At 42.3% G+C, this 25,283-nt stretch overlaps 1 protein-coding gene and 1 non-coding gene across 3 annotated transcripts; one reads left to right on the top strand and one right to left on the bottom strand.

Moving 5' to 3' along the window:
• Positions 1–766: 766 nt before the first annotated feature.
• C1QTNF3 (C1q and TNF related 3) lies at positions 767–24,069 on the bottom strand. 2 transcript variants are annotated; one of them, XM_027092616.1, is made up of 6 exons: positions 23,623–24,069; positions 17,746–17,857; positions 15,500–15,654; positions 10,734–10,863; positions 2,850–2,949; positions 767–1,292 (listed from the first exon to the last, which is right to left on the bottom strand). In XM_027092616.1, exons 1-6 carry the CDS (start codon positions 23,923–23,925, stop codon positions 1,133–1,135), a joined length of 960 nt encoding a protein of 319 aa, XP_026948417.1. In that variant the 5' UTR covers positions 23,926–24,069; the 3' UTR covers positions 767–1,132. The 2 variants fall into 2 exon arrangements, with proteins under 2 accessions (XP_026948417.1, XP_026948418.1); XM_027092617.1 differs by having other exon boundaries at positions 778–1,292; positions 23,842–23,945.
• Positions 7,015–7,118, top strand: LOC113612685 (U6 spliceosomal RNA). The gene has a single exon (XR_003429931.1). It is a non-coding gene; the product is annotated as a U6 spliceosomal RNA (small nuclear RNA).
• Positions 24,070–25,283: the final 1,214 nt, after the last annotated feature.

Below are 25,283 nucleotides of genomic sequence, written 5' to 3'. Positions count from 1 at the left end.
GGGTTTACAGCTCCTTAAACATGCCATGTCAGTGTGTGTATAGTATACTAGGGTAATTTCTAAGCTGATAGAAAAGTGGGTGATTATATCCGTACTGTATGGACCTACACTCACTGCAGGCCAAAGTCAACAAAGCTCTGCTGTAATGTAAGAGATGCAAAGGAGAAGAGTCAATCTGATAATCCAGATCTGGTAAGCCCAATTCTGGATCACAGGAAAATTCTATTTCCAAAAATATAAGCCATTAGAAGTCAAGATTTAATTATAGCATTATCCTTATAAAAAAAAGGAGTCGTCAATTATTTTTGAGAATTGTGAATACTTCTGCTATCTTAAAGCTATCTGGAATTACTAAAAAATATCTATACTTTATCCATGAATATTGACCCACTGGATCAAAGTGTTACTTCCCAGTCTAGACTTTACAAATATTTCTGGTACCTTCATCCAGGCAAGTGCCCCCTATTCTTTCCTTGGCCCCATCATAATCACTGCATCCTGTTCTCTGAAACGTTGTAAAGAATGAGGAACCCAGGGCTTCCCTGGTGGCACAGTGGTTGAGAGTCCGCCTGCCGATGCAGGGGACGCGGGTTCGTGCCCCGGTCCGGGAAGATCCCACATGCCGCGGAGCGGCTGGGCCCGTGAGCCATGGCCGCTGAGCCTGCGCATCCGGAGCCTGTGCTCCGCAATGGGAGAGACCACAACAGTGAGAGGCCCGCGTACCAAAAAAATAATAATAATAAATAAAAGAATGAGGAACCCAGACCCTCAGGGGTTCCTGAATGTTGCTATTAGAGCCGCCAATACTCTTTGCAAATGACTTCTCTGATGGGAACAATTATTTCCAACCTGTATCAAGAAGGGAACTCTCTTTTAGGTGCCTAGGAAAGAGTGATAAAGGTTGCTGGGTATATTAGTCAAGGTCACTTGGGAAGACTGTTTTGTGGTTTATTCTTCTGAGCTCCTGAGTCATCCCACATTACTGATGTACCTGTAGTATGATTAGCAATGTAACCAATAAAAACATTTTTTTAATACAACATGTAGAACCATCAAATCTAAAGTCCCTCATCATGACAATACCAGCTCAGCTATAAGTCTTCCCAAAAGTGGAGCTGGTCTATTCATACTTTTACTTAGTTTCAAAGAGCAGGAAGCCTGCAAAGGTGGAGAAGCGCTGGTGGTCCCCGTGAAGAGCGCCATTGCCCATTCTCAGCCAAACCTCATCCCCTTTGGCCAGTTTCAGCACTGCATGGTTGCTGGATGTATCTGATTTCCCCTTTGTTTCATAACTAGAAAGAAAAAAAGGCACCAACTACTTAGTCTTTGCAGTAAACAGCCAGCTCTTTACCAAAATCCGTCCTCCCTTCTCTTCCGGAGTCTCATACAATTACATATAGTCCTGGGATTAAATTCTCTAAATGCCATGTGAACAGAAATGACATGTGCCACTTATGTATAGGATTCACCAATACAGCTCTCACAAACAGCCCCCCTGCTCCTTCCTCATTATGACTGTGTGGAATGCTAATGACAATGACCAGCGTGACCTTGGAAGCCATCTGTTGAAGCCCGAGTGTTTGAAGACTGTGCCATGAGAAGAAAAGGAATTTCTATCATGTTCAAGCCCTTGGACCAATGTTATAGCAGTTCCGTCCACCTTAACTAATTTAGAATTTGGTTCTAAAGAAGGGTGCTGCCATAACGCAAACTAAAACATGTTTCATCGGCTCACGGTCAGGCAGAGAGGGGTGAGGAAACAGATATCGTGGGCTTGAAAGTTGGAGATCCCTGTCATGCTAGAGCAAAACATTTAGGAAAACGTGATGACTTGGAATAGAACGCCTGATGCATAAAAGTGTCCACAAGCTTGTTGTTCTTTCCTCCTTCTGACTGTGGCAATGACAATGATGTGAGAATTTGGGAGTCAGTTTTATAGATGGCAGAAATGCTTTCACCAGCCCACATCCCTCAAAAACCTGGTGGAGCAACTCTCCTTCCAAACTCCACACAATTCCCTCCTCCACCCTTTCCACCCCATCCTTCCTCAACCTGAAACCAGGCAAGAAAAATTGAGTTCTAGTGAGTTCGAGCCACAATATTCTGGATCTCTTTGTTGCAGTATTTCACCTACCTAACTCATCTTTTTCTCTTTTGGCTTTTCAAAGCCTCTTACTAGAGGCCAGGGTCCAAAAGAAGAAAATATGGCAATCCCCACAAGTCATCAAAAATAACCGAGAAAAGATAACAACCACGAAGTTTTTCACAGAGTTTCACAATACCCATTTATTTAATCATGGGAAAGGTGTTGGCCTCTCTTCCCTACATCTTAAGCTTATATCAGAGCAAATTGCAATGTTTCTTTTTTAAATGAACTTTTTTCCAAGGTGCCTAAAGGCCAGGTTGCTAAGGTAAACATCGGAGCCTCAACACTGCCTAAAGAAGGAAACCAACTCGCAACTCTTGAACCACCAGCTCCAGGGATGATAGAGGAGGCCATCAAAAGGGCTAAACTCTAGGCAAAGGGGGCGGAGAGTAGGAAAGGAGAAGAAAAGGCTGACAGGGAAGGAAAGAAAGAATGAGTTGAGAAAAGAATACAAATGACTAGTTACGGGGAGTGTTGCTAGTAATTAGTTCAAGACCTCTTAACAACCTGCTTATGATCAAGTTTATCAGATTCACTGCTTCCCAAACAGTAAAGATAATCTGGCCATATATTGTACATGGGAGGTCTCAACGACAACAAGGTTTATGCCAGTCTCTGCTGATTCCTATATACCCGCTGGCATTGGCCATCCTTTGAGCGAACAATGGCAGCATGGATACCTATGATAGAAAAGGCCACTCACCTGTACATGCTGAAGACCGTGTTGCCGTTGTGCATGAGGTACACATACACTTCCTCAACGTCCTCATGCTTCATCATGCTGAAGGTGAAGAAATACACACCTGAAAGAGGCCGATATTTATCCACATTTATATTAACTATTGTACATTGAGGACTGGGAGATAGCGGGGAGATATGTCCCATGACATCACACTTCTTTTGTTGCTATTCTACGTGGTATGTAGGTTCTTCTTGGCCTTTATTTCTATGAGTGTCCCTTTACCTGCTCTCACCTTCAAACTGCTTTACATATTATTGAGACTTTCTCAGTGCGTAGACCATGTTTCCCTAACAAGAATACAAAGTCTTTAAAGGCAGGATTTGGCTGTATCTCATGGCCTATCCTTGCCCCTAACAAAGCGCAAAGTATATAAACCCATCCCTAGGTTTAGATTAACCATCATTCACACCTTCCTCAGGACACATATGGACAAAGTAAAGAGGCCTGCATGGAGGCACCCGTGGTCTTCTGTGGCCTAACAAAATGACCCAACAGCTTCCCTGGTGGCGCAGTGGTTGGGGGTCCGCCTGCCGATGGGGGGGACGCGGGTTCGTGCCCTGGTCCGGGAGAATCCCGCGTGCCGCGAAGCGGCTGGGCCCGTGGGCCATGGCCGCTGGGCCTGCACGTCCGGAGCCTGTGCTCCGCAACAGGAGAGGCCACAACAGTGAGAGGCCTGCGTACCGCAAAAAAAAAAAAAAAAAAGACCCAAGTGCAACATTGTCATTAGCCAAAGATAAGAAAGTACTGTAGCACAGTGAAATGTTCATCAGTTCTAACAGCTCCAGCAATTTCTCATGTTATTCATTGTAAGTAGGTGAAATTATGTACAATAAATAAAAAGATTCAACTTTGACTCAGCAGCATGACCTTGCTACAAAAAATATGAATCCTTTTCATTAAAATAACACCAACATATTTTAAAATATGTTAGTTTTCTTTTAAGAGTCTAGGGCTCCTAATTGAAAGTAACTTAATATACCTGATACATTTTAAATGCCAGTGTAGAAAATACCTTCACTGAAAGATTAAGAAGAATCCAACAGTAGAGAGATGAGCGAAAAGGAAAATCTTCCTAACTCTAAACGATCTTGGTTTTGAGAGTGCATTTTGGAAAGATGAATGAATATAAATCATCCAACTCTTATTGATTTCCATGCTACATTTTTAAACTCATGGCCTTGTCTTAATCCATTTGAGCTGCTATAACAAAATACAACAGACTGAGTAGCTCATAAATAACAAAAATTTATTTCTTACAGCTCTGGAGACTGGAATTCCAAGACCCGGTTAGGGCCCTCTTCCAGGTCACAGACTTCTGGTTGTGTCCTCACATGGCTGAATGGGCTAGGGAGCTCTGTGGGACCTCTTCTATGAGGGCACTAATCCCATTCATGGGAGTTCATGTGATCTAATCACCTAATTCCATCACCTTGGGCATCAGGCTTTCAACATGTGAGTTTCAGGGGGACACAGTCAGACCATAGTAGATTTTGTAAAGAAAAACCCAGAAACATCTAAAAAAAAAAAAAAAAAGCACCACATAGTTCTATGCTGTTTTCCAAAGATGCAATCAAATAAAATAGAAGCTCTAAGGCTACCATGTTGATCCATCTGCCTCGGAGTCAAGTTGAACCAAATAAAGATGTATGATTCGGCTTCCCTGGTGGCGCAGTGGTTGAGAGTCCGCCTGCCGATGCAGGGGACACGGGTTCGTGCCCCGGTCTGGGAGGGTCCCACATGCCGTGGAGCGGCTGGGCCCGTGAGCCATGGCCGCTGAGCCTGCGTGTCTGGAGCCTGTGCTCCTCAACGGGAGAGGCCACAACAGTGAGAGGTCCGCGTACCGCAAAAAAATAAAAAAATAAAAAGATCTATGATTATGCTTAATTTAGTGCCAGGCTTGCATATTCAATGTGCTGAGAACAAAAGATACGATATAAAAATAAGTCACGTTCATTCATATGCCTAAAGATTGGTCCACAGATGAAAAGTAAAGGCAGATAGAAATTAGAGACTCAAAGAAAGTAATTTATATGTGTGCAGTTTTTCACATTTTACAAAACTTCTTACTACATGCACACACAACAATTTTCAATGCCTCAAGAAGATAAAGTGGGAATCAAAATGACAGAAAAAGGGACTTCCCTGGTGGTGCAGTGGTGAAGAATCAATCTGCTAATGAAGGGGACACAGGTTCGAGCCCTGGTCCAGGAAGATCCCACAAGCCACAGAGCAACTAAGCCACAACTACTGAAGCCTGCCCGCCTAGAGCCCGTGGTCCGCAAGAAGAGTAGCCACCACAATGAGAAGCCCACATGCCGCAACTAGAGAAAGCCTGTGTACAGCAATGAAGACCCAATGCAGCCAAAAATAAAATAGAATAATAATAATAACAAAATGACAGAAAAAGATATTACTTTTCCTGGAAAAAATGATGACTATTATAAAAAATAGATGCAGAAGCATTTTAGAAAGACTAAGAAACCAAATGGTGAATAACTGAAATGACTATAGAGTTGGAAATATAATACAAAAGTGAATCTATATTATATCCACACATGGCTTTGCTCTGCAAGGGAAGGTACTAAAACCAGAGGTAATACATTTGAACTCTGTTTTTCAGGTCTTTGTGCTGCATAATTGTAAAATTCAGCCTTCTCTGTCCCATCACTCTCAGAGTTAAGAAGTATGAAAAGGTCATTTTATAATCTATTGGATGAGGTTTAAACAGTAAAGTGGGAGTCAAATGATGGTTGTTATTGTCTGAATTATGTCCAGCTCAAGAGAATTCTAAAACACAACTAAATCCTTGAGCTTCAATTATAAAGCCATTGAAAGCAATGGAAGCATTCATTGGGCATATCTACGTACCTATGTAATCTGTGGCACAGACAGTGTTTAACAAAATAGTTATAGGAAAATTATAACATAAGCCTTCAGAGCAGAAAATCACATAAGAAGATTTAAAGCTGATTGAAGCATGATGAAAGATTGCTTCTATCACTTCGTATGTCAGTTCATTTCTGACTTCAGCTGGGTAGAAAAATAAATCAAGGCACACATTAAAAGCATTTGTGACAGGACTTCCCTGGTGGCACAGTGGTTAAGAATCCGCCTGCCAATGCAGGGGACACGGGTTTGAGCCCTGGTCTGGGAAGATCCCACGTGACGCAGAGCAGCTAAGCCCACGTGCCAAACCACTGAGCCTGCGCTCTAGAGCCCACAAGCCACAACTACTGAGCCCACGTGCCACAGCCACTGAAACTTGCACACCTAGAGCCCGTGATCTGCAGCAAAGAGAAGCCACCGCAATAAGAAGCCCGTGCACTGCAATGAAGTGTAGCCCCCGCTCGCCGCAACTAGTGAAAGCCCGCACGCAGCAACGAAGACCCAATACAACGAATAAATTTGAAAAAAAGAAAGCATTTGTGACAAATCTAACATGGCCACTGCACCCATCCGAATTTTCTTTTTTTTCCTTCTCAATACCATGTACAGAGACAAGGAAAATTGACAACAAACACCAAAAAAGTATCCATTCTCTGCAAAACTAGGAGACTGAAAAAAAAATCAATAAACTTAACATATCAGTTAAGTGCTGTCACGTGTCACTGACAGCAGGCAGAGTCATGGGGAGTCAACATGGAGGGCAAGGAGTTTTGAGGAAGCCAAGTGGCAGCAGATCTCAAACAGTGCCCAGAAAAATGCACTCCCTGATGCAGAAGGGCCACTCTGAAATATAGATGCTGAAAAGAAGCTCCTGTGAGCAGGGCTGAGATAAAGCAAAAGTTATGTTTGGGGAGAAGGTTGCTAGATAAAGCACAGAAGGTGTGGAAAGCCATCCTGCGGTGGCAGATCTCAGAATCTACCAGCAAATATAAGTCTCCTAAAGGCGAAGGAACCGGCCAGTGCAAGGCTGGTTTTAGAAGTTTTCCTAGACCCAGTGCAGTCTGGGGAGACAGAGAAGTGTGGCCACACAGAGCGGCTGTAGTTAAAGGAAGTGGCGGGGCTTCCCTGGCGGTCCAGTGGTTAGGACTCTGTGCTTCCACTGCAGGAGCGCAGGTTCGATCCCTGGTAGGGGAAGTAAGATCTGGCAAGCCCTGCGGGGCAGTCAAAAAAGAAGTGTAGAGTGCTCGCTTCGGCAGCACAGATACTAAAATTGTAACGATACAGAGATCAGCATGGCCCGTGTGCGAGGATGACATGCAAATTTGTGAAGCATTCCATATTTAAAAAAAAAAAGAAAAGGAAGAAAGAAAACAAAGAAATGGGGAGTCCCCTGGCAGCAAGGTAGGAACCACCAAGCCACCAAGCCCGGAAGTGTGCTGGGGTCCCTCCCCTTCCCCAAGAAACTACTGCATAGAGCTGATCTAGGAAAATTCTTCAACCATCGGTTAATTTTAGAAAGTAGAAAAGAACAAAAATTACTCACCAAGAAGAAATTTTATCATGTGGTAGATGAAAAATGTAAGCAAAGATTCCATCATGGGTTTGAAATATATTAATGAAGCAAATCCCTCTATGAAAGAACATTGTAAAACAGAATGCAGAAATCCACGGTAGAAATGACCAGACAAGAGGAGGAACTGAAAGCCAGGACATCATGACTAATGTAAAACACAGAAAACATAAAAAAAAAAAAAAAAGGATCACAGAAACAAGACAGACGAAATTGGAAGAAGCAAAAAGGATAATTAACCCCGAGAAGATGCAATTTAAGCATATACAGGATAGAAACGGAAAAAGCAAGCAACATGAGATGGAAGTAAAGAGCACCAAAAGATTAGAGAAAATAATGCATACAGAAGACAGACTAAGAAAAGTTAAAAACAAGACAAAGAAAGTATACTTGGAGTTCTTGAAAAAGTTAACCAGTGGTGTACTAAGGTGCAGGGGGAGGGAGCCAGGGGGATGCTTGCGAGTGGTCCACCCCACAGGGGAGGAGTATTTTATCTCTGACATGTTTAGAACTGCTGCTCTATGATGCTAATAAAAAAAATCTAGCTAACTTTCATTGGCTTTATTACAGTTTTTAAATATTCTATAGACAATATATCCCGTTTGCCTAATTTCCTAACACGAGTCAGACTGCTCCCAGTGCCACCTCACCTTAGTACAACGAGAAGAAAAAACTTTATTTATGTTTTAAAATATAATTCAAAGAAGATTTCCCAGACAAAAAGAAGGCTTACACACACATATTGAAAGGACACAGCAGGAAAATCTGACCCAGAATGATTAACACTTCTTCTAGAAAACTCACTGGACTTTGAAGATAGAGAAAGAATTCTTTGGGAAGTCAAGCAGAAAGATTGTCACTTATGAGACGAAAAAACTCAGACTTATGTCAGAGTTCTCCAGACCAAATGCCAGAAAACAGGACCAAAAAAAAAGAAAAGTAAGCCAAGGTTTTTATTTGCAGCCAAGGTTATAACAGTTTAGAGCATGTAAAGTCTCAGGGAATACTGATGGCATAAGCTTTCTTGAGAAAATTAAAGATAAAGTTTAGCTAATAAAGAGATATCTGGGAGACTTTGGCAACATGACTAGTGGTGAACACTGAATAACTGCAAGGTAAGTCCAAATCATAGGAGGGGTAATGTTGACAAACTAAAATGTAATTGTTTTATACCTTGACAGTGTATAAATGATTCAACCACCAAAAGTTAAAAATTAAGAAAGAGAGAAGGTGGGAGACACAATAAGCTCATTGATTGGCTTATTTGTAATATTTGAGATATATAGATAGATAGATAGATAGAAAACACTATCCAAAAGAAAGCTGGGGAAGCTATAATATACTAAACATAGGAGACTTCAGAAATATTATCAAGGATAAAGAGAAACATTATATAATGACAAAGGGTCAATTCACCAATAGTCTAAATGTCTTTTAACTCATGAGTGGATAAACAAACCGATACATCCATTCAACGGAATACTACATAGCCAGAAAAAGGAAAACACTATTGATTCATACATAGACATGTGTAAACATTAAATGAATTTTGCTAAGAGACATATTGTATATATTGTACAATTCCATTTATGTGACATTTTGGAATTCTAAGGTTGGAAAACTGATCAGTCATTGTCAGGAGTTGGAGTACACAGGGGTTGACTACCAAGGGATAGCACAAGGGAATTTGGGGGATGAAAGAACTGTTCCATTTGATACGATGGTGGTGGAGATATATCTCTATGCACTCCTCAAAACCCATAGAGCAGCTGTACACCACAAAGAGTAAATTTTGCTCCTTGCAGAGTTTTAAAAACTCAACTAGAATATGAGAAACTCAAGATGAGATTATGACAAATGAATCTAACTGTATTACAAATGAATGAAGTAACAGAACTGAAGGGCATGGGGGAAAAAGATGATCTAAGGGCTTTTAAAGACAGTGTTTTGACTGGATGGTAAAAATAAAAAAATTGGACACAAACATTACACCCTAGTTGGTAACTTTGTTTCTCATGGCACACGGGATTGCAATTTTTTAACTACTTTATTTGTATACTAAGGTTCAACAAATAAGTAAATATATTATAGATTAAGAGAGCCAGGGTTCACATTGTCAAAGAAAGAAGTTACAAATAAATAAAGAGGATGCTAGGATGAACTCAGTGGTGCTGGATTTGAGTCAGATGTATCAGAATGAACTCATGTTTTTTCGTTTGTTTTTTAACACACAACATAGATAGATAGATAGTAGGAAAATAAATACAGATATGTATGCTTGCATGATTAGCATACATGTGTATTTCCTAACTCTGTCCATTGACAGGACCCAGAAGCAGTGACCTGCTAATAGCGATGAGTACATTTAGCACCCAAGTTTTGGTTTCTAAATACTAGTCTCCCAAGACTCCTTGGGAAAATGGGTATTTCCAGAGCTAGGACAGGGGAAAATGCAATATGAGCTTGAAGCAGCTTGTGAACTAGAAAGTAAGAAAGTGGTTGGGGACTGAATAATGGCCCCCATGTCCTAAAATCCCCAAGATCCGTGACTGTTACCTTATATGGCAAAAGAGATTTTGCAAGGGTGATTAAATTCAAGGTTTTGAGATGGGGAGATTATCCTGGATTATCCAGGTGGGCCCAGGGTAATCACTCTGTCCCTATAAAAGACCAAGGAGGTCAGAATCTGAGAAGACAAAGTGATGTGACAGTGGAAGCAGAGATTGAGGTGATGTGGCCAATAGGCAGGGAATGGTGACAGCCTCTAAAAGTTGGAAGAGGCAAGGCCCTAGAACTCTCTAGAGGAAACAGCACTGCCCATACCTGGACTTTAGCCCGGTGAGACTGATTTTGAAGTACTGACCTCCAGAACTGTTACAGAATAATTTTGTGTTGTTTTAAGCCTAGTTTGTAGTAATTTGTTACAGCAGCAATAGGAAATGAATATAGAAGTACTCAAGAAAATTTTTTTTAATGTTTTTAAAAAACGTTACGGCCTTCCTTGGGGTGTGGCAAAGGAGAGGGGATGAACTCAGTTATGACACATTTCAACTGTGAGAATAAGGGCTCTTCAAGGCAGAGGTAACTATGCCCTTAAGCTTTATTTGGTTAGTTTGAATGAGTTAATAATCTAAGTAGCCCACAGTCGTCATCATTTTTAAAAATGTCTCTGTCTTTTCATATATATATATATATATATATATATATATATATATATATATATATATGTTTTAACCAGAATCACAAAGAACTCTTAATTCCCTTAGGGTCTTTCTTTCTTTGTTCCCTCCCCCTTCCTTCCCTCCCTCCCTCCCTCCCTCCCCCACTTCCTCCCTTCTTTCTCTTGGTTGCTTAATTGATTAATCCAGTCATTTATTTTTACCTCTCACCTGATACTGGGGCCCCAAATCTACCGGTCATGACATCGAAGAAATTTCCGATGTTGGTTTCGACACTGCTGAAGATAATCCCACTGTTCTGATTGCTGAAGTGAGTTGCCAGAGAAGCCATGAACGCGATCTAAGCAAAGAGTTGGTGGTTAATTAAAAGGCAATTTATCTTAGAGAAATAAGGTTTTGATACAAGAAGTTTATTTCACCAATATTTGTAACAGCAAGATTGGAAATAATTTAAACATTAATCTATAGAGAAAAATTAAATCATGGTGATTTCTAACATTTTTATGCTATGCATCATTAAAAGTATATATCAACAGTTCTGAGCATGTGTTTCAATGAACATTAGACTTTAAAGTGCTTTCTGAGATATTAAAATTCTATTATCAAATAATACTGGAAAATTTGGATGAAATCTTCTACATATAGCTATTAAATGTCCATTAGCATATACTAAAGGATCCGAAAAGTCCTCCAGCCAACTTTTTAACTTTGTTTGCTCTGTGTTATTTTCTCCAAAAAGACACCTGTGATATTATGATTTATAATAAATATATATTTAGTATTCGCCCCCAGTTCTGGCAGAGAACTAAAATCCTCAGAATTTCCTAAGTGTTGAGGGCAATCGAGGTGTCTTTTGTTATGTTAATGAGGTAACTTTGGAAAAACCCCTCGGGAGGGTCTGGTTGCCTGCGGAGCCAACCACGTGATTAGAGAGCTTTGAACTCTCTGTCCTCCCACATCCCCCCATTCACAGCCCCTGCCCCCAAACCTCCGCAGAGGAGAGATAGGGGCTGGACAGAGGATCAGACACCAATGGCAAGTGATTTAATTACTCTTGCCTAAGTAATGAAGCCTCATAAAAACCCAAGGGACTGGGCTCCCCTGGTGGCGCAGTGGTTGAGAGTCCACCTGCCGATGTAGAGGACACGGGTTCGTGCCCCGGCTCGGGAAAATCCCATCATGCCACGGAGCGGCTAGGCCGGTGAGCCATGGCCGCTGAGCCTGCGCGTCCGGAACCTGTGCTCCGCGACGGGAGAGGCCGCGGAAATGAGAGGCCCGCGTACCGCAAAAAAAAGAAAAAAAAAAAAAAAAAACCCAAACGACAAGTTTTGGAGAGTTTCCCAGTTGGTGAACGCATGGAGATTTGGGGAGAGTGGCGCTCTCAGATAGGGAGTGGAAGCTCAGACCCCTTTCCCCACACCTTGCCCTATGCATCTCTTCCATCTGGTTGTTCTTCAGTTACATCCTTTTATAATAAATTGGTGAGCAAGTAAGTAAAATGTTTCTCTGAGTGCTTCTGTGAGCCGCTTTAGTAAATTTATCAAACCCAAGGGGCGGGGGCGGTCACTGGAAGACAGAAGCACAGGTGATAACCTGAACTTGGATTGGCGCCTAAAGTGGGGGAAGGGTGGGGCAGTCTCGAAGGACTGATCTCTTAAGCGTCAGAAGTGAGCTGAATTGTAGGACATCCAGCTGGTATCCGAGAATTGCTTGGTGGTATGGGAATAGCCCACACTCGGAAATTGTACCACCATTGGAGAGTCACATTTGCAAGTCAATGCCAGTCCCCTGTCCAAATGAGTCATTGAAACTGAGTGTGAATTAGATCAATAAATTCTTTAACTTGCTGGGATTATCCATCTTGAATGAATGGAAGTTTTAAGGGAGAGGGGTGAGAGAGGAGAGAGCAAATAATTTGAAGTTCTGGAAGGCTTGGGGTGTGGACAGGGAGGCAGGCCTGGGAGAATCAACACAGAAAGGATTGGGGCAGTCAGAGGACAGTGTGAGGGCACTGGACACAGAAGGATGAAGAAGGGGTGACACCAGAGGACGAGATTTAGAAATGGGGATGAAGGGGCTGGAAGTCACCCTCCGTTACAATCTGCCCAGGACCAATCTTGTCTCCACTTTAATGCCTCCTTCAAAACATGTGAAGGTAGTTCTCCCTAATGACCATAATGTGTTTTTAGGGTTAAAAAGCTGATGGAGCAAAATGTAATAATTGCCCAGGTGTTCTCCATTAAACTGGCTACTACAAGGCCCCTTAACGAGCATATAACCATTCCCAGATTTGGGTTAGTTTCTAGCTTTGAGAACCATCCATCTTATTAGGTACCTATAATCTGGGCGATGGCATCTGTCTCCTTTTCTTTGTAAATTTATACTGGCACACAGACCGCAGGTTGCTAAAATTATTAAACAGCAGTCATTAAAAAGTTACGAAAAAAAAGACGTTATGAAACCAAAAAAGCAGGTTGCGTAACACACAGGATCTCTTAGCTTACCCTTAAAATAACTTGATTCCCCCCAAAATGATGGAATTTATCCAAGGTCAAACAACTACCACATGTGCCCAAATAAAGGGTAAAGTTTTCCCCACTGATATTTCAGATAGAGTGGCTGTACCTTATAGTTCTTTGAAAGTTTCTCGTGTTATAGTATTGTCCATGAAAATATTAATCAGTAATCAAAGACAGAAATTGGAAAATTTTATTAGAGCCAACCTGAGGATTATAACCCAGGGGACAGTCTTTCAGAAAGCTCTGAGGACCGTTCTGAAGAGGTGTGGGGATAGGGGGAGAAACCAGTATCTATGTGATTTGGGTGAAGGGGTCCATGCAGTCAAGCACACATCTTGGTAGAAGGTTACTGCTCTTCACAAGGAACAGATATCTTAGTTAATGGTTTCAGTGCTTTTCTAAGTAATGGTAAGATGCAAGAAACTGGGTTCATAAATTTCTCTCCTGAAAAGATCTAACTGTCTGAGGGCCAGTGCTGTCAGTTTTCCCAGAGCACAGAATGTCTCATCCTGATCTCCGCCCTGAATTCCTTTCACAGTGTATTGTAGGTCAGCGACTGCAGTGGTAATGACTTGGTTCTTATAGAACTGGATGGTGGGCAACATTCTTTATTTTACAATCCTCTCCCTTCTGTTCTTAATTTCAACCAAGGTTTGGGAGGCATTTTGTGACCAATTGTCCCACTGCACTAGGAATGCTCATTCCCAGGTCAGGAGAGGATTTCCTTGACGGGACACTTCATGTGCTATTACTGGACCAGACCCAGTTAACAGCAGCCAAAAGCCTGTGGACCACCTGTCTTACTAGTCTGTTACGGTCCAGGAAATGGCTCCCTTTTGTTGCTTCTTCCCATATCCCGAGTTACACTATTACAATCATTGATCTTACAGGACTATATATTTGGTCAATTGTTTCAAGTCCCCTAGTCATCATTATTTTTATTGGAAGCTCAGTCACACACTGGTAATGAAAGAAAAAATAATCTTAAAATAGGCAGAACACAAGTAATATAGCTAGTAACATTAATAAGGTTGTAAGTAAGTAATGTTATCTTCTAAGGAGTTACATGTCTGGCGTCAAAAGAAGAGAAATTGATCTTTATGGTGGAGCAGTTATTTCTACCATTGGGGAGGTCTGGTTAATACATAATGCAGATGCACAATGCACACTAGAGGGGAGGGAGGAGGCCAAAATGGGCAGAGAAAAAATTATGTTTCAATTTTTCTTGTCTTGCCTTAAAATATGAATTTGATTCCATCAGTATGTTCTCTCAGTTACTTAATTTTAATCACTAGTTGCTGTTTCAGGAACACATACCAGCTAGAAACAAGCAATAAAAAAATGCTAGTTTTCGATGTTGACAGGAGTCCCTTGGAAGAATCCATCTTAAAAATATTAGCCAAATAAATAACCCAGACTTAGTAATTTTCTTGGTGTGACCTAACCTCACATCTCACATTTGCAAGTTTTAGGTGTTACTGACAACAAGAATTTTGAACATCACTTAAAGAGAAATAAAGAACAGATAAATGGGGGACTTCCCTGGTGGCTCAGTGGTTAAGAATCTGCATGCCAGTGCAGGGGACACGGCTTCAATCTCTGGTCCGGGAAGATCCCACATGCCACAGGGCAACAAAGCCCGTGCGCCACAACTACTGAGCCTGTGCTCTAGAGCTTCAGAGCCACGACTACTGAAGCCCGTGCACCTAGAGCCTGTGCTCCACAACAAGAGAAGCCTGCGCAGCGCAGCAGAGAGTAGCCCCTGCTCTCTGCAACTAGAGAAAGCCCACGCAGAGCAATGAAGACCCAACGCAGCCAAAAATAAATAAATAAATTTATATATAAAAAAAGAACAGATTAATGGGTAGTGGGCTTGAGATAAAATGTCCAATGATAGCCTCATAAATGAATTAAAAAAACTTTAAGCTGAAATGAATATGGTCTCATGACTCAAAATAAAATGCCTCCAGTAATAAAGATACTGATGAGAAAACCTTTAATAAAAATTAATGCCACAAAATCTGATTTGATAGAATTACTTGTATATTAATATCCATATATGTAATTTAAATATGCAAATGTAACAAAATTGATAAATAAATGGAATGGTCAAATATCTACTTAATAATATTTTATGCATCTAAAAGTTTACATATTCGAGTCGCCAAAAACCTTGTTATTGAACATGTCTCCTCATTTGGAAAATGGAGATTAGCTGATGTTCAGGGTTGCTTTGTAATTTGGTCCAATGAGGGTGTTGAATTTCACCCTTCGTACATTTCTCCCTAAGAATGATTTCAAAGCACTTTGACAGCATAGGTCTTCTGCAAACACCCTGTGGTGGAGATGAACAAATTGAGACAGGTTTACTCAACACTGAGGATGAAGAAGCACTCAAGCCTTGTGATTCCTGGACCCTGAGTGAGGGTCATCTGGAGATGCGCCAAGGCGATTTACCTGCAGTTCTGGTGGGATCCCCGGGTAGCCCTTCTCTCCTTTGGGGCCATGCTGCCCACGCTCCCCTCGTGGCCCCAGATCACCTTTGTCTCCTTTCTCTCCTTTGGCCCCTTCGTGGCCAGTGGCTCCGTTATTGCCATTGTTTCCATGGTTTCCTTAAACAACCAGACATCGTCACATGAGAAAGCCCAGTCACTCATACTCACCATCTATTTTTATACAAATGCAGCTCCTTTCTTCAAAAATGACAAACTTAATTGTAAAAGGGGACCATCTGAAACAAGCTCAAACACAGCCATGGTGACATCATCAGATGGGTTCACTTTTAAATGGGACACTGAAAACAGCCTTAGATACTCCTAAGGCTCCAGGCTCCAAAGCCTGTTTTACCTATAAAGCAAGACTTGGATGAAAAATTGCATAGAGACATTATAAAGCATCCTTAATAAGAGCAAAGATTTGAAACCACCTAAATGTCCATCTATACTGAAAGGGCTAAATTAAAAAATGGTACATCCCAGTAAATGATGTTATATAGTCACAAAAAAAGAATGCTGAAGAAAAATATTTAATAGCATGATCTTTTTAGATAAAAAAGGTTATGAATCAATCGTGATAGCATGATACTATGTATATGTGTATATATATGTATATAATATAAAATATGTACATGTTTTATCCAAAGGGGAAAAAGACTAGAACAAATTACATAAAAATATTTTGCAGTGGTTTATTTTTTTCTAAGCGGATGAAGCACAAATGATTTTTGTGTCATTCTATACACTTTTCTGCATTTTTGAAATTTTCTACAAAGAACACGAACTACTTTTATAACTGGAGGAAAAGTAAAATCATTGATAAAAAATTTTAACAGTAATCTTGAAAGCAAGACTTGGATCATGATTTCAACTCTTCACTTTACTTTGCTAAGAGATAATTTCTACACCTCTCCCTTTATTTTCATATTTGTTGAATTCCAGGCCCTTTTGTTGTTTATTTTGTGTGCCACCTTTGGTCAGGTTTCATACCGAGCTTGCAATTCTTCCAGATTAATGAACTTTGACTGGGTTTACAAGTTAACGTGCTCATGACAAAACTGTTCCTGATGGGAAGCACGTAGCCAAGGCCAGCCTGTCCTGTGACCTCAGAAGAGTTTAGACGTAAGAAGATTTTAGAGGGATCTGAAAGTCCCCTACCCGTAATCACTGTACGGGCTGCCTGCTGCCCTTGGTGTTCAGTGACATAGATTCCAAGCTACTGATCATAAAATCTAACAGAGCACTTTCTTATTCTAAATTTGGTTTCATTTGACAAGCCACTCCAAAGTATTAAGAAAAATTAAACCTTATTTGTTAAATATTAACATCAATGGAGTAACTCAGAGAAGAGCAAGCAGACATTTGCCAAACCCTGAGAAAATGTTCTATATCCCCAGGAATTGACCTGGAGACAAGAAAGTCAGTTAAACCCCCAGATAGATTTGGAGGTCCTGGGACAGAGGGCACCTGGGCTGCCCTTTCCTTGGCTGACCCAGGAGACTAGCAAGTTCCCCAAATGATCCATGTCTGGGGTGCCACTCAGTAGTAGAGATGGCTGAACAGTGGGTCTAGAGGGACCCAGTGGAGCTCTACAGCGTGCCTCGTGCCACCATATGGTGCTGGAGCCCAAAAATGTCCCCATGAGTCCAAGAGAGGCATGAAGGTCAACTGAGAGACAGCTGAGCATGGAAGGGCCTGGGGATTAAGGGAAGAAAAACTCGGCTAGACCTAGAATCAGACAGAAAGATGTGTAGCTCAGTAAAAGAGACTGTGAAGATGACTAAAACCTAGACCAGCAAGCTCTCCTCCCCACTCTCACTTCCCAAATCCCCTGAAGCCTAGATCTGGTGCGCTGTATGGAGCACACGGTGGCAGAAACACTTAAACAACAAGAGTATAAACCTGTTCAGCTCCAGTGGTTCCAGACTCCACGCTGGGGAAGGGCCTCCTGGCCTGTAAGCTGGGGCCCCAGCATGCCTAATGCCTATGGGATTCTGCAAGCAGCATGGATAATAAATACTATAGTTTACACAGTTCCACCTCATTAACTCAATAAGCCCAGTTCCCCACCCAACTCTCTTTTGGATTTTCCATGCGTAAGCTTTGGATCACACACAAGTGATCCCAACTCACTGAGCTTCACCCCTGGCTCCTGTTTTGGCACAGTCTGCAATTAGACTGGAAACAACGCATCTCTCTCATCCTTACCTGGAATGCCAGGGAGACCAGGAGGTCCAGGGGGGCCTTGGTAGCCTCGAAAGCTGTAGTCTCCATGACAACACTTGCTGCAGTCTGGGGGCAGTCCTCCAGTTTGTGGAGACTTTGAAAAAAAACAAAGAGAAGCTTCAGAGCAAGGTACATATGCGAAATTAGAACTTTTGAGCTTCCTCTGGCCACAGCCCCTAGGTAAGCTTAATTCCAAACAGCCTATGACAACATCAGAAAAGAAAGTGTGGGGTGACTTATGTCATCTTATGTCAATGGCAAAGGAGTCAGGGAGTAGCTAAGGTGAGGTGATGATCAGAAAGGCAAAGGAAACAGGAGAGTCACTAGAAGAACAGCCTCTTTGGAAACTGGGAGTGGGAGTGGAGGACTGGGGCTGTGTTTCTGGGAAGTATGTTCCTGCTGCTACAGGAAGAGAAAGCTCCCTTTCTCTTCCAGCTGCCAGTAGTCTCAGATGTAGCTAGATTGAGTAGATGACCCTCAAATGATAAAAATTACCAACCTCAAATGTAGTTATTAAGTCTATCTATATTCATGATACTGGGTAAAGAGTTCTTAGAAATTCTGAATTGTATCACAACACACAAAAATTGCCTTAGAAAATAAAGGAAAGAAAGTATTCATTAGTCCAATAAATTCTTATTAATTATCTACATCCTGAAACAACTTTAACTCCCTTTTTTTAAACTTCCACCTTTAACATGCTGTTCTGTTTCATATTCCACTTGAAAATTTAAAGTGATTAACGCATTATTTGAACCGAGATTTCATGAGTACTTAATGGATATTAAATGTATTCAAATATGACACTGAGTTCAATGATTCTTTATTCAATGATAAATTTCTAAAAAACTTGTGCTTACTGTCAAGGAGCTAGAGATTTGGCAGAAGTTGAATAGCAGAAGAGTTAGAGTTGCTCATAAAATTTGGAGTCACTTCTAAATTGGCAACTTTTTAAAAAAAATTATTTATTTATTTATTTACTTTTGGCTGTGTTGGGTCTTCGTTGCTGTGCACGGGCTTTCTCTAGTTGCGGCGAGCGGGGGCTGCTCTTCCTTGTGGTGCACGGGCTTCTTATTGCGATGGCTTTTCTTGTTGTGGAGCACGGGCTCTAGGAGTGCAGGCTTCAGTAGCTGTGGCTCACGGGCTTAGTTGCTCCCGTGGCATGTGGGATCTTCCCAGATCGGGGATCGAACCCGTGTCCCCTGCATTGGCAGGTGGATTCTTAACCACTGCGCCACCAGGGAAGTCCCTTAAACTGGCAACTTTTAATGATGGCTTACAAAAGACTCGTGGAAACTTTCCTCGACACCAATTATAATTCAAAAGTTTTTGGAGAATAGCATACTGTTGCTAAGGGATTCACTTTTTAAAAGGAAAGGATGGGGTGAGAGAGGAAGGACGAGAGAGAGAGAGAGAGAGAGAGAGAGAGAAAGGGAGAAAGGGAGGGAGGAAGAAGTCATTCAAAATTGAAGTTTTCTCTATCATTAGAAATCCAAGTAGAACAATGTATCAAGGCTTCACACAGCTGCACCTCTAGACTTTTATAGCACAGGAAACTCTACTCAATACTCTGTCATGGCCGTGGAAAGGAATCTAAAAAAGAGTGGATATATGTATATGTACAACTGATTCACTTTGCTGTACAGCAGAAACGAACACAACATTGTAAATCAACTACACTCCGATAAAAATTATTTAAACAATTAAATTAAATTAAAACAAACAAACCAAAAAATAAACTTGGGCTTTTTTCCTTACTCTCATTCCTTTTTCCTACAGGTTCCCACCTATAGCTATTAAGAAAAAAATGCAGAACAGCATCTGTAGTCCAAGTAATTGCCTGCAATGGCTCAGAGCTCAATCTCAAGTTTTCAGTAGCTAGGATTTGGAGTAATCTCCTAGTCTAGTCTTCTGTCCCCCAGACCCAACCTTGCACAGGTATGAGAGTCTATGAAAACCTTTTAGAAAACTGGCAGAGGCAAAGAAAATCAGTGAAAGCAATTGGTCTGAGACAAGGGATTTCAGACACTTGGAAAGTCAGACACCACAGCACCACCCCACCTTCTAATCCAAAGATGCAATCTGAGAAGTAGGTATTCTGTAATTTCCTGGTATGGTTTTGCTAATATGAAATACAGCTGTTTAAGTTCCAAGAGATCCTAAGCTCTGCCAATAAGAAATTTTAGGGAAGGAGAAGGGTGGGGAGGGAGGGAAAGTACTGAAGTGGAACCATTGGTTTAAAAATAGAATTGAAAAACTGAGATGCTAAGAATGTCAGAAAAAGAAGTGGACTGGAGCCAGAACTCCCATCATAGGTCTGTGTGACTTTTGTGAAGTCATTTTCCCCCAGGCATCATTTTTCTTGTCCACTAAATTAGAGGATAGGGTAAAGATGGTCATGAATTTTCTTTCCAGCTCTATAATGCAAACAAGCATACTGAAGTCTTTTCCAAAGCCTCAGATGGTGACTTAGAAAGATGTTGTTTGGAAATCTAGTGTCTGGGTATGAGGCATTGGCGCCAGGAGATGGGGTGCATACCCAACCACTTTGAGAGCATAGCACTGCCGCCAAAACAGGGAGAGACTTCTGGTCATTAAGTGGGCCCCTTCCTGAGAACTGTCCTGTGACATTTCACAACATGGTCCTCCCTCTGGCCTGGTCTTTCAGAGTTCAGTCAAATGGAACCGTGTTCATGAGCCTTAGAACAAGTTGGACAGGATGTGTTCATTGAGAAGTTTTCTCCCAGGTAAGGGAAAATGACATTCTAGGTAGTTCTCTATATTACCCTCTCAAGTTTATCAACTCCTTTCCCCAAATTAGGTCAAATTTGAACACCAAGTTCATGCAAATGGACAGCATGGGAGGAAGAAAGTCCCTAAGACAAGTTCCATCCATTTTGTAGATGGAGGCCTAGGGGCAGCTACTGAGAATGAAGCTCTACTATTGGGAAATGACTTCAGGAAAGACAGTCCACAGCTCCTTCCTTAACTTAAGGAAGAGGGAAGAGAAAGAAGGTGAAGGGAAGTGGAAGAGGGAGAGATAGGCGTCCAGGAAGAGAGGGGAGCTGGATAAAGGTGAACAATAAAGAGCTACAGAGAAGAAAATGTCAGGAAAATAGAGCGCAGGTCTGCTCAGCCCACCTCTACACATCTCCGCACAAACGCTATGGCCAGAGTCATCTTTCTAGAACACACACTTGATCACCTCACTTCCCTGCTATGCACAAACAAACAAACAAACCTTTGCTGGCAAAATAAGGTCTAAGCTTCTTCACCGGCCAACGGAATCCATCAGGTGGCACTAAAATCACTGGTGTCTTCCTCCTACAGCCCAGCTCTCCAGACACACCCACTCCTCAAGCCCCTCTCGAGGCTCTTGCTGTGGCGCATGTTTGTTTATTTTATTTTTTCCGGGGATGCCCACGCTTTCGTCTCATCATTTGAGATCTGACTCAGCGGCCACCACTATTCTGACCCTTTTCCCCCAATAGTCTTTTGTGCCATTACTTTGTTATCACATGGTACTTAATTACCTGTTGATTTATCCCCGCTGGAGCCCTTCAGCATTGCTCAGAGAGAGAAGCTTGGGTGTATTTATCCCCATCCTATAGCATGACTCACACTAGAAGCACACAGATTAATCGGTAAAGGGATGAATGAGGGAAAAGGAGGATTAAAAGAAAAGAAGCAGTGTGGGAAGTGAGGCCAGAGGGAGGAACACAGAGCAGTCCTAAATTCAATGTGGGTCTCCGTATCCACTGGCAGAGAGCTGTACTGAACCCTCTAGAATACCAGTGGCTAAATCTCCTCACTATCTCCTGTTGGGGGCTGGTTTGGAAATCCTTCAGGAACCCAAGGGAGTTGGAAAGCCCCCCGGCTTAAAAAAAAGAAAACCTAGAAAGTGGCTTCTTTTCCCCCTCATCTGATTTCCACATGCTAGATGCCTAGAGCCACTAGAAGGTGGGGTGGAATAGAAATGTAATTTGGATTTCAGTCAAGAATTGATGACCGATGACAGCCTACATCTGCCTTCTGCTGCCTCTGGGGGCTCACATGCCATGACCAGGAAGGATCCAGCAAAGAGCCCATTTTTTGAAGTAGAAAGTCCAGATCAAGGCTTGGACAACAGCACAGATATCTTTACCACCGAGAAAAACAATGAGTAGTACTCACCCTTCAGCCAAAAGATTGTCAAATGAAAGAACCATCTGTAAAAGTGGCTTTCAAAAAGCAGGATTGGATTTAGAGGTTATCATTTCTTCCACGGCTCTGCAAAGGAGCAATTTTTTCTTGACCAGGCCCCACAGAATAGTTCGGGCAACTGCATTTGTGGTCAAGTTAGAAGTCCCAGGTGTGTCGCAGATCTACAGATGCTTCTGCCTGTGATCTTGGTCTGATCACACTACCAGTCTCAACGCAAACTTTCAATCTGTGGTCAGAGGGGTTTAGATTTCAGCTGCATGGACTTTGTCAGGGCCTATTCAACGCATAGAAGCAGTCAATTCTTGTAGTAAAACTTATTTGTTCAAAGATCATATAATTCAGGGGGCTTCCCTCGTGGCGCAGTGGTTAAGAATCCTCCTGCCAATGCAGGGGACACGGGTTTGAGCCCTGGTCCGGGAAGATCCCACATGTCGCAGAGCAACTAAGCCTGTGTGCCACAACTACTGAGGCTGCGCTCCAGAGCCCAAGAGCGACAACTACTGAGTCCGCACGCCTAGAGCCGGTGCTCCACAACAAGAGAAGCCACGGCAATGAGAAGCCTGCGCACTGCAACAAAGAGTAGCCCCTGCTCGCCATAACTAGAGAAAGCCCACGCGCAGCAATGAAGACCCAATGCAGACAAAAATAAATAAATAAAATAAATTTTAAAAAATGTTTAATAAAAAAAAACAAAGATCATATAATTCAGAATAACTCTCCTTGCCCCTCATCTGATTTCAACGTGCTTGATACCTAGAAGACAAATCAAAATCTGCTTCTTCCTTATTTTGTACACTTGAAGCTAACATAATGTTATATGTCAATTATACCACAATTAAAATTTTTTAATTTAAAAAAACAATAAAGACATACTTGAAAACCTGTTTCTTCCTGTTCTTAATGTTTTCGATTAAAATGAGTTTCATCAATTTGCCATTCACTACACTGAAACCTTAACTCACTCCCGTACTACCCTGAAAGAGTTAAAGATGTTTCCTTAGATGCTGTGCTTATACTCAGCATCTTACACAAGTCCTCTGTGATTATCAGTCATTAACTCATACAACAGAATCAAGTCTGCATTTTAAACAGAGTGTGCTTTTGTTTTAACTCTTTGGTCCTTTTTTAAACAGAGTGAACTAGAGACTTAGCAACTTAGAGGGCTATAAATCCAATTACCAAGCCTGGCATGAAATGTCACAGTAAACTCGCAAATCAAGTGAAAAACTCAAAGGGCAGCTTCTCTCTGCTGGGAAGAATTAACGAAGTCCAACTTACGATCTGCAGATGATGATCTCTAATGATCTATCTGCAAAGGTCAGATCTGCAAAGGTCAGCTCTCCTCCTTTCCGCATCAACAGAGCAAGAAAGAAACCAAATCACAGCAGAGCAGGGCTGGCTGTCCCTGTTCCCCTTTCTGATGGGACAGCTGTGGCCTCTCTTTATCTCAGTCCATCAGTGCTACCTCTGCTGATTTTCTAACACAGACCAGCCTCGTCCCCAGTATCCCACAGCAACCCAGAGAGAGAGAGACCCACAAGCAGCTCAGCCAACTTCTGGAAAGCATCGATCCTAAGAATCATAGCTGAAAAAAGAGCAAAAACAACAAAACTCATTAAGCTTTGACAGTAATCCTTAAAAGAGAATTCCGAGTACCTGGCCCCAGAATGGGGTGATCTGGGCTAGGTCATCTACCTCGGGGTGCGGTAGCTCATCTGGTCTCAGGGGTTTTAGGTCTGTAGAAGTGTTATTATCCACAGTCCCAGTTTTAGGATGGCTCCGCTCTCTCACTTTCTCCCTCTTGGAGCCGCTACGGCCAGTCTGCTGATGGCTTTGCACTATTCTCGCCACCACTTTATTAGCTCTTCCGCTCACCTCCATGTATTCATCTTGACACAGGCAAAAAGGGAGGAAAAGCAAAGCCAGCAGGTGCCAACAGACGAGCTGCCTTCCGAGCATGATTCCCAACAGAGCCACAGAGCCTCCCGGAGAAGACGGCTAGGGCTCCAGCTGCCGTGGTCTCTTCGGGCAAGTGCCAGGGCTGCAGATGAGACTTGCAGCCGGCCAGGCGGTTTTATACTTCGGTATGTAATAAATAAGGCTGCAGGCCAGAGGAAGAGCGGTGCTCCTCCGTGGGCGGAACGGCCCCCATTCATTACTTTCCCACATCACAGGCAAAACGATTTGTGTGACAGCTCCCAGTTGGTGGGTTCATAAATGTCACACCTTGGCACGTTTTTTGTTAAAGCGTGAAGAAAACATGCACAACCAGCTGGAAACAGGCAGCGTGTGTCCAGTGGTTTGCTTTCGCTATTAGACATGGAAAGGCTGTGCCTTTGCAGTCTAAGATGCCTTTTGGAAAAACCTCCTGCCGGGCTTGCCAGGAAATTCGGGCTTAACTGCATCAATTCCGTCTGAAATGGCAGTGGGAACGTGTTCAGGGCCATCAGGAGAGCTCTGCACTCTCATTGCACAGCTAATATTTCCCCACTGTAGCCGCCCCTTAAAGGTACTCATTTCTGCCTCCGGCACTGGCAGCAGAAGGCAGTTGGGTGACTCCAGAACACTGAGCTGGATTCAGGGGCAGAGTCTCTGGGTTTAACAAAAGCATTTCCCCATCCCAGGTTTCATTTCCTTTTCCCTGGAGTTCCCAAAAGCCAAAATTAGATCAAAGTGGACCAAGTCGCTTTATTGCCAGATGAAGATGAGACATCCTGCTTCATATTAAAAGAAGGTTGTCTGTTTCTGGCTCCTCTTCCTTCTCACATACTCTTGTTTAAATTGAAGAAATCGAGGGACTTCCCTGGTGGCGCAGTGGTTAAGAATCCACCTGCCGATGCAGGGGACACGGGTTCGAGCCCTGACCCGGGAAGATCCCCCATGCCGCGGAGCAACTAAGCCCGTGCGCCACAACTACTGAAGCCTGCACTCTACAGTCTGTGAGCCACAACTACTGAAGCCCACATGCCACAACTATTGAAGCCCCTGCACCTAGAGCCCGTGCTCCGCAACAAGAGAAGCCACTGAAGTGAGAAGACGGTGCACTGCAACAGAGTAGCCCCTGCTCCCCGCAGCTAGAGAAGGCCCGTTGCACAGCAACGAAGACCCAACACAGCCAAAAATAAATAAATAAATTTATATATAAAAAAAGATCAATCAGGTTTTTAAAAACATAAATGAAAAATAAATAAAATTAAAGAATTGGAAAGCATCAAACCAAACAACCTCCCTCAAGTAGATCAGGATGGAGAGAACTATCATTTCCTTTAGAATACTTGCTACATTTTTAAGAATTCAGCCAAAGAGAAAATGGACAT

The sequence above is a fragment of the Aethalodelphis obliquidens genome, unplaced genomic scaffold (genome assembly GCF_003676395.1).
Source record: "Aethalodelphis obliquidens isolate GAN/ISIS:26980383/991018 unplaced genomic scaffold, ASM367639v1 scaffold80, whole genome shotgun sequence".
Taxonomy (NCBI): Eukaryota; Metazoa; Chordata; class Mammalia; order Artiodactyla; family Delphinidae; genus Aethalodelphis; species Aethalodelphis obliquidens.
The sequence above is the reverse complement of the archived record's forward strand: the minus strand, read 5'-3'. Positions and strand labels throughout refer to the sequence as shown.

Bases quoted from the DNA above. Each gene is read 5' to 3' on its own strand.
- C1QTNF3 (XM_027092616.1), bottom strand. From the start codon at position 23,925: ATGCTCGGAAGGCAGCTCGTCTGTTGGCACCTGCTGGCTTTGCTTTTC. The intron at 15,655-17,745 runs GTAAGGATGAGA...TGGTTGTTTAAG, and splicing joins TGGTCTCCCTGGCATTCCAG to GAAACCATGGAAACAATGGC. The intron at 1,293-2,849 runs GTGAGTGGCCTT...TTTTCTTTCTAG, and splicing joins ACGGTCTTCAGCATGTACAG to TTATGAAACAAAGGGGAAAT.